This window comes from Mustelus asterias, chromosome 23 (assembly GCF_964213995.1).
Source record: "Mustelus asterias chromosome 23, sMusAst1.hap1.1, whole genome shotgun sequence".
Lineage (NCBI taxonomy): Eukaryota > Metazoa > Chordata > Chondrichthyes > Carcharhiniformes > Triakidae > Mustelus > Mustelus asterias.
Window position 1 is genome coordinate 50,558,349 of NC_135823.1, and position 14,865 is coordinate 50,573,213.

The 14,865-nt window shown below is 42.3% G+C and overlaps 1 protein-coding gene across 1 annotated transcript in view; it reads left to right on the forward strand.

The window, feature by feature from the left end:
* eif2ak1 (eukaryotic translation initiation factor 2-alpha kinase 1) overlaps positions 1–14,523 on the forward strand; it is a 50,262-nt gene extending 35,739 nt beyond the window's left edge. Inside the window, exons 12-15 of the mRNA XM_078240606.1 lie at positions 2,337–2,457; positions 10,116–10,195; positions 12,086–12,319; positions 13,208–14,523. Of these exons, the coding sequence (XP_078096732.1) occupies positions 2,337–2,457; positions 10,116–10,195; positions 12,086–12,319; positions 13,208–13,360 (588 nt within the window). The 3' untranslated portion in view covers positions 13,361–14,523. The remainder of the gene's footprint in view (positions 1–2,336; positions 2,458–10,115; positions 10,196–12,085; positions 12,320–13,207) is intronic.
* Positions 14,524–14,865: the final 342 nt, after the last annotated feature.

The window sequence follows — 14,865 nt, forward strand, 5'->3', positions numbered from 1 at the left end:
GACGCTGTAAGACCATAAGATATAGGAGCTGAATTAGCCCATTCGGCCCATCAAGTCTGTTCCACCATTCAATCATGGCTGATATGTTTATCAACCCCATTCTCACGCTTTTTCCCCTAACATTTGATCCTCTAATCAATCAAGAAGCTACCCATCTCTGTCTTAAATACACTCAATGACCTGGCCTCCGTAGCCTTCTGTGGCAATGAATTCCATCGATTCACCACCCTCTGACTGAAGACCCTGGTCAGACCCTATTTGGAGTATTGTGAGCAGTTTTAGACCCCATATCTAAGGAAGGATGTGTTGGTCTTGGAAAGGGTCCAGAGGAGGTTCACAAGAATGGTCCCTGGAAGGAAGAGCTTGGCGTGTGAGGAACGGCTGAGGACTCTGGGTCTGTACTTGTTACAGTTTAGAAGGATGAGGGGGGATCTGATTGAAACTTACAGGATACTTTGAGGCCTGGATAGAGTGGACGTGGAGAGGATGTTTCCACTGGTGGGAAAAACTAGAACCAGAGGCACAACCTCAGGCTAAAGGGATGATCCTTTAAAACAGAGATGAGGAGGAATTTCTTCAGCCAGAGAGTGGTGAATCAGTGGAACTCTTTGCCACAGAAGGCTGTGGAAGCCAAGTCATTGAGTGTCTTTAAGACAGAGATAGATAGGTTCTTGATTAATAAGGAGTCAGGGGTTATGGGGAAAAGGCAGGAGAATGGGTATGAGAAAAAAAATCAGCCATGATTGAATGGTGGAGCAGACTCGATGGGCTGAGTGGCCTAATTCTGCTCCCGTGCTGTGCGGCACGGTAGCACAGTGGTTAGCACTGTTGCTTCACAGCTCCAGGGTCCCGGGTTCGATTCCCGGCTCGGGTCACTGTCTGTGTGGAGTTTGCACATTCTCCTCGTGTCTGTGTGGGTTTCCTCCGGGTGCTCCGGTTTCCTCCCACAGTCCAAAGATGTGCGGGTTAGGTTGATTGGCCAGGTTAAAAAAAATTGCCCCTTAGAGTCCTGAGATGCATAGGTTAGAGGGATTAGTGGGTAAATATGTGGGGGTAGGGCCTGGGTGGGATTGTGGTCGGTGCAGACTCGATGGGCCGAATGGCCTCCTTCTGCACTGTAGGGTTTCTATGATTTCTATGTCTTGTGGTATTACGATCTAAGAAATTCCTCCTCATACCATTGAACTGATCGTGTCAGGTCACACAGTGCTGGCTGAGGTAGTCATGGCAAACACCAATTTAAATACCAAATATGTTCATCCTACACCTCCTGCCCTCACAGCAATCAACTCCATATGACAAATTATTTTTTCAGCTGAGAAAGCATTACGAAAGAGCTATAGTATATTTTGATCACCAGCTGATGTATTTTGTTACAGTAATTATATAATAGACTCTTACAGCACAGGGGAGCAGATTCCAATAGCTCTTTAAAAGAATCGGCACAGACAAGATGGGTCGAATGGTTCCCATTGGTGCTGTAAGATTCTGCAATACGTGCCATGAGAGCTACTTAATTCGTGATTAAGACTTGCTATAAGTAAACTAACATAAGAACATAAGAAATAGGAGCAGGAGTAGGCCATCTAGCCCATCGAGCCTGCCCCGCCATTCAATAAGATCATGGCTGATCTGATAGTGGTTTAGTTCCACTTACCCGCCTGCTCCCCATAACCCTTAATTCCCTTATTGATCAGAAATCTATCTACCTGTGACTTAAACATATTTAACGAGGTAGCCTCCACTGCTTCAATGGGCAGAGAATTCCAGAGATTCACTACCCTCTGAGAGAAGAAGCTCCTCCTCAACTCTGTCCTAAACTGCCTCCCCCTTATTTTGAGGCTGTGTTCTCTAGTTCTTGTTTCCTTTCTAAGTGGAAAGAATCTCTCTGCCTCTACCCTGTCTAGCCCCTTCATTATCTTATATGTCTCTATGAGATCTCCCCTCAGCCTTCTAAACTCCAACGAGTACAGCCCAATCTACTCAATCTCTCCTCATAAGCTAACCCCCTCATCTCCGGTATCAACCTGGTGAACCTTCTCTGTACTCCCTCCAAGGCCAATACATCCTTCCGCAAATAAGGGGACCAAAATTGCACACAGTACTCCAGTTGCGGCCTCACCAGTACCTTGTACAATTGCAGCAAGACCTCCCTGCTTTTATGCTCCACCCCCTTCGCGATAAAGGCTAACATTCCATTTGCCTTCTTGATCATCTGCTGCACCTGCAAACTGAGTTTTTGTGATTCATGCACAAGGACCCCCAGGTCCCTCTGCACAGTAGCATGTTGTAATTTTTCACCATTTAAGCTACACTCACAATGTGTTCTCTTAAAGCCAAGGAACATTTTTCTCCATGGCTCTGACTATCATGTTCGGATTGGGGATTTTGGACTAGCCTGCAGCGACATCATCACCGAGACTTCTGATCAATGGCCAGCACCAACCAAAGTAACTGGTGAGTATTAGAGGCCATAGCTACATCTGCACAAGTGAAAAATTCTTGCTTTCTCTTTCATGTGGAGAGTAAACCGTAAAACCCTTGATGACATTTTTCTCCCTGAAAATGAATATTTACAACACTTTACAACTTTCTGATGTGTGACTGCTTTTGAAACTTAATTATACCAAGTTTTTAAACCGTGGATTTTTAAAGTTTTTGGAAGTTTCAGGTAATTAGTCCCAATTCATAAACCCACATACATTTGGTTACAATCCCAGAACGGACTGGTAACTTTTAAAAGTGGGCGACACGGTAGCACAGTGGTTAGCACTGCTGCCTCACAGTGCCAGGGACCCGGGGTCGATTCCTGGCTTGGGTCACTGTCTGTGTGGCGTTTACATGTTCTCCCTGTGTCTGCGTGGGTTTCCTCCGGGTGCTCCAGTTTCCTCCCACATCCTGAAAGACATGCTGGTTAGGTGCATTGACCCGAACAGGCGCTAGAGTGTGGCGACTAGGGGAATTTCACAGTAACTTCATTGCAGTGTTAATGTAAGCCTTACTTGTGACTAATAAAGAAACTTCACTTTAAAAGGAAATTTGAACTCCCAGTTATTGACTGAAAGAATTAGGCCACAAGATTTCACGGTTGAAATAAAAACCTTCTTCTGTACAAGAGTTAAACAAAGCAATTCCTACTAACAAAAAAATCAGAAAGTGCTGGAAAAACTCAGCAAGTCTGACAGCATCTGTGGAGAGAAAAACAGAGTTAACATTTTGAGTTCATTATGACTACTTTGGAAACAGCTAACTTCTTCGGAACTACTAATTTAACATTATTTTGTAAACACTTATACTTTTACACCCAAACATCTCAACAGAACATAGCTTGTTCTACTTTTATTTCCATCCAAGAGTTTCCATATTCTTTACAGAATCTTGAAGGTTCCTTCACTTTTTTTGGGACTAAACCAAGATTTGCCTACAGTTCTCAGAGATTCAGTTTGACTCTCCTCAGTGTTCCTGCTATTTTCTGAGGTTTGAGATTTCTTGCGGTCCTTCCACTAGCATGCGGCTAAGCGACCCTCCAATTCTCCTTCAGTACCTCATGATTGTGAACACCCCACCTCAAACATGGGTCTCGCTTGCAATTTCTGCACAGTAACGTCAAATCAGAAAGCACCCTCGGCTTCTGAGGAACCCTCTGCTATCGGTTCCAGTTGCTTTATTGTCTCTACTCCTGGCAGTTTTCTCTCTTTTAACCTCAGCAGCCTCCAGGCACCAGCTGCCTTTCTGTGAGAACAGTGAGAAGTCTCACAACACCAGGTTAAAGTCCAACAGGTTTATTTGGTAGCAAATACCATAAGCTTTCGGAGCGCTGCTCCTTCGTCAGATGGAGTGGAAATGTGCTCTCAAACAGTGTCTGTTTGTGTCTCTGTGCCCTGTTTGAGAGCACATTTCCACTCCATCTGACGAAGGAGCTGCGCTCCGAAAGCTTATGGTATTTGCTACCAAATAAACCTGTTGGACTTTAACCTGGTGTTGTGAGACTTCTTACTGTGTTCACCCCAGTCCAACGCCGGCATCTCCACATCATTTCTGTGAGAAAGCAGAGCCTTAACCCCAAACTCCAAGAGTCCCATCCTGTATCACTTATCCCTATAGCAAAACATTTGGGATGTCAGAGATAACTAATTACCTTTACCTTTAAAACATCCCTTTTATTCTTGGGCCCACATAAATAATTCCTATTTCTAGTGAGGACATCTGGAATCTTACAGACTCACAGAGCGTGATTTTATGGCCTCGCTCTCGTGAGACTGGAAATTGATTTGATTTGATTTATTATTGTCACGTGTATTAGTATACAGTGAAAAGTATTGTTTCTTGCGCGCTTTACAGACGAAACATTTCATTCATAGAGAAGGAAAGGAGAGAGTGCAGAATGTAGTGTTACAGTCATAGCTAGACAGTAGAGAAGGATCAACCTAATGCAAGGTAAGTCCATTCAAAAGTCTGACAGCAGCAGTGAAGAAGTTGTTCTTGAGTCGGTTGGTACGTGACCGCAGACTTTTGTATCTTTTTCCCGACGGAAGAAGGTGGAAGAGAGAATGTCTGGGGTGCATGGTGGGGTCCTTAATTATGCTGGCTGCTTTGCTGAGGCAGCAGGAAGTGTAGACAGAGTCAATGGATGGGAGGCTGGTTTGCGTGATGGATTGGGCTACATTCCACTACCTTTTGTAGTTCCTTGCTGTCTTGGGCAGAGCAGGAGCCATACCAAGCTGTGATACAACCAGAAGGAATGCTTTCTATGGTGCATCTGTAAAAGTTGGTGAGAGTTGTAGCTGTCACGCCAAATTTCCTTAGTCTTCTGAGAAAGTAGAGGCATTGATGGGCTTTCTTAACTATAGTGTCGGCATAAGAACATAAGAACTAGGAGCCGGAGTAGGCCATCTAGCCCCTCGAGCCTGCTCCGCCATTCAGTAAGATCATGGCTGATCTTTTCGTGGACTCAGCTCCACTTGCCCGCCCGTTCACCATAACCCTTAATTCCTTTACTGTTCAAAAATATATGTATCCTTGTCTTAAAAACATTCAATAAGGAGCCTCAACTGCTTCACTGGGCAGGGAATTCCACAGATTCACAACCCTTGGTGTGAAGAAGTTCCTCCTCAATTCAGTCCTAAATCTGCTTCCCCTTATTTTGAGGCCATGCCCCCTAGTTATAGTTTCACCTGCCAGTGGAAACAACTTCCCTGCTTCTATCTTATCTATTAAGATTATGAAATCTTATATGTTTCTATAAGATCTCCCCTCATTCTTCTGAATTCCAATGAGTATAGCCCCAGTCTACTCAGTCTCTCTTTATAAGCCAACCCTCTCAACTCTGGAATCAACCTAGTGAATCTCCTCTGCACCCCCTCCAGTGCCAGTATATCCTTTCTCAAGTAAGGAGACCAAAACACAGTACTCAGGTGTGGCCTCACCAGCACCTTATACAGCTGCAACATAACCTCGCTGTTTTTAAACTCCATTCCTCTAATAATGAAGGACAAAATTCCATTTGCCTTCTTAATTACCTGCTGCACCTGCAAACCAACTCCTTGTGATTCTTGCATAAGGACACCCAGGTCCCTCTGCAGCATGCTGCAATATTTTACAATTTAAATAATCGTCCATTTTGCTGTTATTCCTACCAAAATGGATGACCTCACATTTACCAACATTGTACTCCATTTGCCAAACCCTCACCCACTCACTTAGACTATCTATATCCCTTTGCAGACTTTCAGCATCCTGTTTCTGTTAGTTAACCAATCGTCTATCCATGCTAATACATTACCCGTAACACGGTGCACCTTTATCTTATGTAGCAGTTTTTGGTGCGGCAACTTGTCAAATGTCTTCTGGAAATCCAAATACACCACATCCACAGGTTCCCCATTGTCCACTGCACATGTAATGTTCTCAAAGAATTCCACCAAATTAGTCAAACATAACCTTCCCTTCATGAATCCATGCTGTGTCTTACCAATGGGACAATTTATATCCAGATGTCCTGCTATTTCTTCCTTGATGATAGATTCAAGTATTTTCCCTACTACAGAAGTTAAGCTAACCGGCCTATAGTTATCCGCCTTTTGTCTACCTCCTTTTTTAAACAGTGGCGTCATATTTGCTGTTTTCCAATCTGCGGGAACCACCCCAGAGTCCAGCGAATTTTGGTAAATTACCACTAGTGTATTTGCTATTTCTCCCACCATCTCTTTTAGTACCCTGGGATGCATTCCATCAGGACCAGGAGACTTGTCTAGCTTTAGCCCCATTAACTTGCCCAACACGACCTCTTTCGTGATAATGATAATTTCTAGGTCCTCACCTGCCATAGCCTTCCTGTCATCAATTTTTGGCATGTTATTTGTGTCTTCCACTGTGAAGACCGACACAAAATACCTGTTCAATGCCTCAGTCATTTCCAGTTATTACATCCCCCTTCTCATCCTCTAAAGGACCAATGTTTACTTTAGCCACTCTTTTTCGTTTTATATATTTGTAGAAACTTTTGCTGTTTTTATTTCTGAGCTAGTTTACTCTCATAATCCATCTTACTTTTCTTTATAGCTTTTTTCGTGGCTTTCTGTTGACCTTTAAAGATTTCCCAATCCTCTAGGCTCCCCTCTAATCTTTGCCACTTTGTATGCATTTTCTTTCAATTTGATACCCTCCTTTATTTCCTTAGATATCCATGGCTGATTATCTATTTTTCTACAGTCCTTCCTTATCACTGGTATATAAGTTTGCTGAGCACTGTGAAAGATCGCTTTCATGGAGGGACATGGGGCATGGGGGGATCAGGACAGGTTGTTGGTGATCTGGACACCTAAAAACTTGAAGCTCTCGTCTCTTTCTACTTTGTCCCCGTTGATGTAGACAGGGGCATTTTCTCCTTTACGCTTCCTGAAGTCGATGACAAGCTCCTTTGTTTTGTTGACATTGAGGGAGAGATTATTGTTGCCGCACCAGTTCACCAGATTCTCTATCTCATTCCTGTACTCTGTCTCGTCATTGTTTGAGATAAGGTCCCCCATGCAAGACTTCGATAAGGTCCCCCATGCAAGACTTCTTGAGAAAGTGAGAGGGCATGGGATCCAAGGGGCTGTTGCCTTGTGGATCCAGAACTGGCTTGCCTGCAGAAGGCAGAGAGTGGCTGTGGAGGGGTCTTTCTCTGCATGGAGGTCAGTGACCAGTGGAGTGCCCCAGGGATCTGTTCTGGGACCCTTGCTGTTTGTCATTTTCATAAATGACCTGGATGAGGAAGTGGAGGGATGGGTTGGTAAGTTTGCTGACGACACCAAGGTAGGTGGTGTTGTGGATAGTTTGGAGGGATGTCAGAAGTTGCAGCGAGACATAGATAGAATGCAGGACTGGGCGGAGAAGTGGCAGATGGACTTCAACCCGGATAAGTGTGTGGTGATCCATTTTGGCAGATCCAATGGGATGGAGCAGCAGTATAAAATGAAGGGTACCATTCTTAGCAGTGTAGAGGATCAGAGGGACCTTGGGGTCCGGGTCCATAGGACTCTTAAATCGGCCTCGCAGGTGGAGGATGCGGTCAAGAAGGCGTATGGCGTACTGGCCTTCATTAATCGAGGGATTGAGTTTAGGAGTCGGGAGATAATGCTGCAGCTTTATAGGACCCTGGTTAGACCCCACTTGGAGTACTGCGCGCAGTTCTGGTCACCTCATTACAGGAAAGATGTTGAAGCCATTGAAAGGGTGCAGAGGAGATTTACAAGGATGTTGCCTGGATTGGGGGGCATGCCTTATGAGGATAGGTTGAGGGAGCTTGGTCTCTTCTCCCTGGAGAGACGAAGGATGAGAGGTGACCTGATAGAGGTTTACAAGATGTTGAGGGGTCTGGATAGGGTGGACTCTCAGAGGCTATTTCCAAGGGCTGAAATGGTTGCTACGAGAGGACACAGGTTTAAGGTGCTGGGGGGTAGGTACAGGGGGGATGTCAGGGGTAAGTTTTTCACTCAGAGGGTGGTGGGTGAGTGGAATCGGCTGACGTCGGTGGTGGTGGAGGCAAACTCGTTGGGGTCTTTTAAGAGACTTCTGGATGAGTACATGGGATTTAATGGGATTGAGGGCTATAGATAGGCCTAGAGGTGGGGATGTGATCGGCGCAACTTGTGGGCCGAAGGGCCTGTTTGTGCTGTGGCTTTCTATGTTCTATGAGATCCGACCCGCTACAGTGGTGTCGTCAGCAAACTTGAAAATCGAATTGGAGGGGAATTTGGCCGCATAGTCATAGGTGTATAAGGAGTATAGTAGGGGCTGAGAACACAGCCTTGTGGGGCACCGGTGTTGAGGATGATCGTGGAGGAGGTGTTGTTGCCTACCCTTACTGATTGTGGTCTGTGAGTTAGGAAGTTCAGGATCCGGTCGCAGAGGGAGGTGCCAAGGCCCAGGCCATGGAGTTTGGAGATGAGTTTCGTGGGAATAATCCCGCCCGAGGTCAACGGACATTTCCATAATTCGCCCCTCGCCTGCTCCGATTCCATGGTGGGCGGGGCGGTAGAATTCCAGCGACTGACTCCATTATAAAGCTAAGAGAGGATCACCAGTTGTTTGTTGTTTTCATGCCCTAACCATAACCTCTTTAAATAAACATGAACCATCCTTTGAACTGAAATTATCTTAGGGGTGTTTAGCAGTTTCTCAAACCCAGTTTTTTCCATTTATCTTACATTTAAAAATTCAATTCCCAAAGTTAAAAGTTATACTCTTTTATATAAGAGTGCTTTCCATGACCTCGGGACACCCCAAAGTGCCTTTCAGGTACCTTTGAAGTGCAGTCATGGTTATAATATGGGAAACATGGCATCCAATTTATACACAACAAATTTCCACAAATACCAGTGTGATAAGGATTAAATAATCTGTCTTTGTGATGCTGATTCAGGGACTGATATTGGCCAGGACATCAGGGAGAACCCCCCATTCTCATTTGAATAGAGGCAAAGGACCTTTTAGATCCACCTCAGAGGACAGAAGGAACCTTCATTTACTTATCCAAAAGGTAGCAGCTCTGGCCATGAAGAACTCCCTCAGCACTGCACAGGGGTGTCGGCCTAGATCCCAGTCTCTGGGACTAGGATTGAGCAATGGAATAAGACATCTTTTTTCAGTTTTGATCAGAAACACTGCAAAGTCCTCAACAATGGTTAAATGAAACATCTTCACTCAAAGAACTGTATTCCTTTTTTAAAGATGTGAGAATTTGTATCTATGTAGTGCCTTATCGTGCACATGAAGTTAATGAGTACTTTTTTAAAAGCGCCATTATTGTTGTAATCTAAGCAAATACAGCAGATAATTTGTAGAAAGCAATGTCACACCAAAGACAAGTGAATATATAGTTAGACAAACTGTTTTGGTAGTAATGACTGAGGGTAGTAATGCTGGCCAGGATACGAGAATCTTATATCAACAAATCTTACAACATTTGGCCCAACATTGTGGACCGGCTCTTTAGAAAACTATCCAATTAGTCCCAATCTTTCTCCATATTCATTTTTAAATATATATCCAATTCCCCTTTGAAAGTTACTGTTGAATCTACTTCCACCACCTTTTGAGGCAGTACACTCCAGAACTTTTTACCCTTCAAATAGTTGTTGGGATCTAAGTAGAAGGTCTCTCAAATTTAATATCACATCTGAAAGACAGCACCTCTGACAGTGTAGCACTCTGACAGTGCAGCATTCCATTAGCACTGCAGTGAACTATCAGCCTAAAGTTTGTGCTCAAATCTCTGGAGTGTGGCTTGAACCCATAGCTGTCTGTGTCAACTTAATTATGGATGAAGGAAGGAAAAATAGGTTAGCTGATTCAGGAAAAGCATGTTGTATTTTGAATTATAATTTTGACCTTCTTCATCATTGCTGTTCAGATGTGTGTGAATAAAATAGCTAAGCTTGGCTGCCACTGAGCACTTTATGCATTAGCTAAGCCAAGCACACTTTTGACAATGGAGGGAATGCAGAGAGAAAATGAATACAGATAGTAATGTATCCAGTTTGTGAAGAGGAAAACTGACTTTCATTTCAATTGAGTTTTCTTCTTGTACTGTTGAGGTCTTTATTGACTTTTCATTTTCTGTTTACTACCAGATTCAAAGCATACCTCAGGAGTGGGGACTTGTCTATACGCTTCCCCCGAACAATTGAAAGGCTCGACATATGATTTCAAGGTACGAGTATCTCATATAAATGTAATCCCTCTGTTTCATTTCTATTTTCTAACTGTGTTTTCTCCAGGGCAGCTTGTTAACTAATGGATAATTACAGGTAGTAAAAAAGAATGCAGAATATAATTCAAGGTGATGGGATGTTTTATTGAATGTATCAAGTTAGTAGAAGTCTGGAACTCTTCCCCTGCTAAAACAAAAGCTGTTGAGGTTGGGGTCACTTGAGATTTTGAGAGATATTAAAGGTTACAGAACCAAGGCAGGTAGATGGGACTATTCTCCAGTTGAATGGAGCAACAGACTCAAGAAGCCACAAGTTTTTCTTTGTTATACTATCAAGTCAGAATTATTACATTAAGTCCTTGTTTTTTCATTGTATTATTTGATATCCTGTGGTGTTGAGGCCAAGGGGTAACCAACTGAATGAAGCAGGGTGGTCAGACATAATAATAGTCCACATACAACCTACTCTAATTTTTACATGAACATTGATTTTTTACATAATTATATCTAAGAAACAAAATGTTTAAGAACTTGAGAGGTAGATTTAGTTGGATTGTAGGAGAGTTTCTGCAATAGAGACAGAGGAGCTGAGAGATGTCAAATAACAGCAACATCTTTGGCTGTAAAGGGTAATTTCAGTGTGACATAGGCAGGTACCATTATAAACATGGAAATATGAATTTATAATGTAATATTTGACAAAAGTAACAAATTTGACAACTGGAAAGCAGATTTTATACACAAGAAATAGAAGCAGAAAGTGGTTTATTCATTTCTTATAGTTATATAAATGACTGCATAAATATAAGACTCTTGTAAAATTGAGAGAACATTTAAAAGTTATATCTTCTTCACTCCATACTTTGCAACTATCCACCCTGGGGATTCTAACTAATATTTTTGTAATGGTTTAAAACATGGATTTTAAGCTTAGTCTGTGGTGTTCATGGACATCAAACCTGCAACAACTTGTACTTGTATAGCACCTAAACATAGCAAGACATCCCCAAGGTCTATCACAAAAGCATTATCAAACAAAATTTGACAATGAGATATGCATACTGACAAGTGACCAAAAGCTTGGTCAAAGGAGTATGTTTTAAGATCCAGGCATTGCCAGACTGGGAATTAGTCTAGGCCAGTGAACACAGGAGTGATGGGTGAACAGGACTTGGTGAAAGTTAGGAAAAATACAGCAGTGTTTTGGATGAGCTTTAGACCAATAACTGAAGAATTCTACCCTGCACGATGGCACAGTGGTTAGCACTATTACCTCACAGCGCCAGGAATCCGGGTTTGATTCCCGACCTGTGTCATCATCTGTGCAGTCTGCATGTTCTTCCCGTGTCTGTGTGGGTTTCCTCCGGGTGCTGATTTCCTCCCAGTCCAAAGATGTGCAGGTTGGTGGAATCACCATGCTAAATTCTCCCTCAGTGTACCCGAACAGACGTCAGAGTGTGGTGACTATGGGATTTTCACAGTAACTTCTTTGCAATGTTGATGTAAGCCTACTTGTGACACTAATAAATAAACTTTGAAACTATGCTTCTGGTGGTGTATAAAAATGTTTTCTGCAATGATGGTGCTGAAGTTCCTTCTGCAGCTAGCACAAGGGATTCCCCATGATAGCGTCAGTATTTACTGACTGTCTCCCCTACAGGAAAGGTTGATAGCCACTGGCTCTCACCATTGCCAGCTATGCCTTCAGTTGCCAGGGAACATTCTTGATTAGATTCAATAGGCAGTCGAAGGAAAAAGATTAAGGATATTGGAAGAGGGCGGGTAAATGTGATGGAATTCATTTGCTAATGTGGAGGATGAACTCCAACAAGGACTGGTTCTTGCAAATGTTCCATGCTGTAATGTCTTTGTTTCAATCTCCATTTTTAGTCAGATATGTACAGTGTCGGTATCATCTTACTGGAGCTCTTCCAGCCATTCAGAACAATGATGGAAAGGATAAAGACACTCACTGCACTTCAAGAATGCCACATTCCAGAGGACTTTATACAGTGGTGGCCTGTACATTCTAAATATATTAAGAGGCTAACCAGTGGAATTGCTTCATGCAGACCGAGTGCGGATGAGATGTTGGCCAGCGAACTCTTCCATAGTTCACCTGAGGTAGGGGTGAAAAGCGTAGTTCTTTAAAGCTGGCTTAGAGAGCAAGGATAGAAACTCCTCATCCAACACAAATAAACTCCCTATCAGCATTCTTGCTTTTCTCCATAAACACCATTGACACACGAGGGAAGGAGATTTACAAAAAGGTGATTTCTAAGAATGCAGTTTTGTTAACAAGCCATGAGTTGATCTGGAGAAGTGGGCGCTATCCTGTTTCTCACCTGAGGAATTTAATTTTGCCTACTGCATTTAATCAGCCATGGTTTAGTGGGTAGCTCTATCTCTTTGTAGTAACAGGATTGTGGGTCAAGCCTCACTCCAGGACAGCACTTGAAGTGCAGTATTGAGAGAATGCTGCATTATTGGAGATGCTGTTTTTATGGATGAAACATTAAACTGCCTTCTCAAGCAGATGTAAAAGATACCGTAGCCACTATTTGAAGAACAGGATAGTTTTCCCTGGCGCTCTGGTCAACCTTTATTCCACAACCAACATCTTAAACATATTAATGGTCATTCATTTCATTGTGGAATCTTGCTGTGTGAAAATTAGATATTGCGTTTCCTACATTACAGCAGTGACTACACTTAAATCGGCTGTAAAGTACTTTGGGATATCTTGCGATCACAAAGGCACGATAAAAATGAACATCTTTTTGGGGACAGGGTTATGTAGTTTAATCTAATTAATGAGGTCAACTTTGGCCTCGAGTGAAAATTGAAAGAAAATTTACATCGAGAATCTGGGGCTGTAGCTGAATTAGCTTTGGATTGTTCAAGGAAAGAGTTGATACTGAGTTTAGGGGCTCGATAACCTCTTGTGCTGTCTTACCTAATGCTTCATTGATTTTATCTCTTCCCCTATAATGGCTGATATTTCTCATGTAGGTGACTGCATCTCAAGACCATCTCAAGCAGAGACTAGTGACCCAGGAGCAAGAAATTAAGAGCCTACAAAAGAGAGTGATCAGTCAAGAAGATGAAATCAGAAACCTCAAAGAAAAGATTAGATTACTGTCTGGAGAGGGGGAGCCCAATTAGAGATCTTCATGGCTTCTTGGAGAAAACTTCTCCCAGTCTTTTCCATCCAAACTCATTTTGAATGCTTCATTAGGAGTGTGTTTTTTTGAATGTACAAGTTTAATTTAATGAGTTGGTTATGTAAGGTGAGAAAGATCAAACATTAAATTGAGTGATAAGTTTTCAAGGCTTTGTTTGCTATGATTCAGTGGGTAGCACTCACTCAAGTCACAAGATTGTAGGTTCATGACCCAATCAGGAATATCAGAAGTTTTGTCTGTCAGATGAGATGTTAACTAGAGAATTTTCTGCTCTCTCGGTTGGACATAAAAGATTATTTGACCCTAATCATAGATGGAAGTTCTCCTTGAGTCCTGACCATGATCTAACCTTCAGACAATTTCACAAAAAAAAACAGCTTATTCAAACATTGTTGTTTGAGGGAGCTTGCCGTTTCCTATATTACAACACTTAAAAGTACTTCATTAGTGCTGAGACATCCATAAGTGCTATATGAATGCAAGTCTTTCTCACTTTCTAAGTAGCAGGTAGTTGTGTCCTGGACATTTTCTTAAGGCTAGTGTAACTGGTCATTCATCTCATTGCTGTTTGTAATACCTTTCTATCTGCAAATGCAGTTGCCTGTTTTCCCCATGTGACTGCATTTCAACTGCACTCTTGAAATATAAATCAAGCCCATTTTAAGAATGTTAGGAAAGTAGGGAAGTACATAACTTCACCAAACTGACTACAGTCGTTCAAGAAGGTTGCTCATGTTTATCTCCAAGGGCAAGTAAAAATGGCCAATAAATTTGATGCCCATATCCTGAAGAATAAAATCAAAGTAGGCAAAAAGTGTAAGTGTTATAAATCTGCTTATCAATTTACTCCTGTATAATACTAAAGCAGTCGCTCAAATTTGGATTACGTATGTACTGTGACTTTCTAACTGGCGTCTCAGTACATGCTATCTTACAACACTTTCAGACTGCTTGACAATTCATACAAACCGTAGTTGTGCAGTCACAGGGCAAGTTGTGATCAAGCTGTTTCAGTTAGTTTGTCATAGACTGTATTACAGTCCTTAGTACTGGAGGAACCACATACAGTGCAGGTGGTTCCTCCGGTATTAAGGACTTTATTAAAAGTGCAAGTTGGTTATACTTTAATCCTTGTATTGTTTGAAATGGCAGTAAGTTTTATTTGAATGAGGTTGCATTTGAGATGTATATTTCTGGGAAAAGAACAAAAGGAGCTCTGGGGATTGGATGTGATGAAAGAGTGGAATTTACAGGGAGGGGAAGAAAATCCAAATTTTTGATGTGATTTTATGGATGGCCCTAAAGTAGTTACTTTCCCCAACAATTTCCATTTGGCGTATAGAAACCACTCAGCATTTCAGATCACTGAACCTACACATGAATTCAGTTACATGCCTGGCTGGTATTACAGTGGCAGAAAGAACTGATTTTTTAATTCAGGTGAACTGGTGTAAAACTTTTATCAAAAAAAGATGCTTCTCAGTT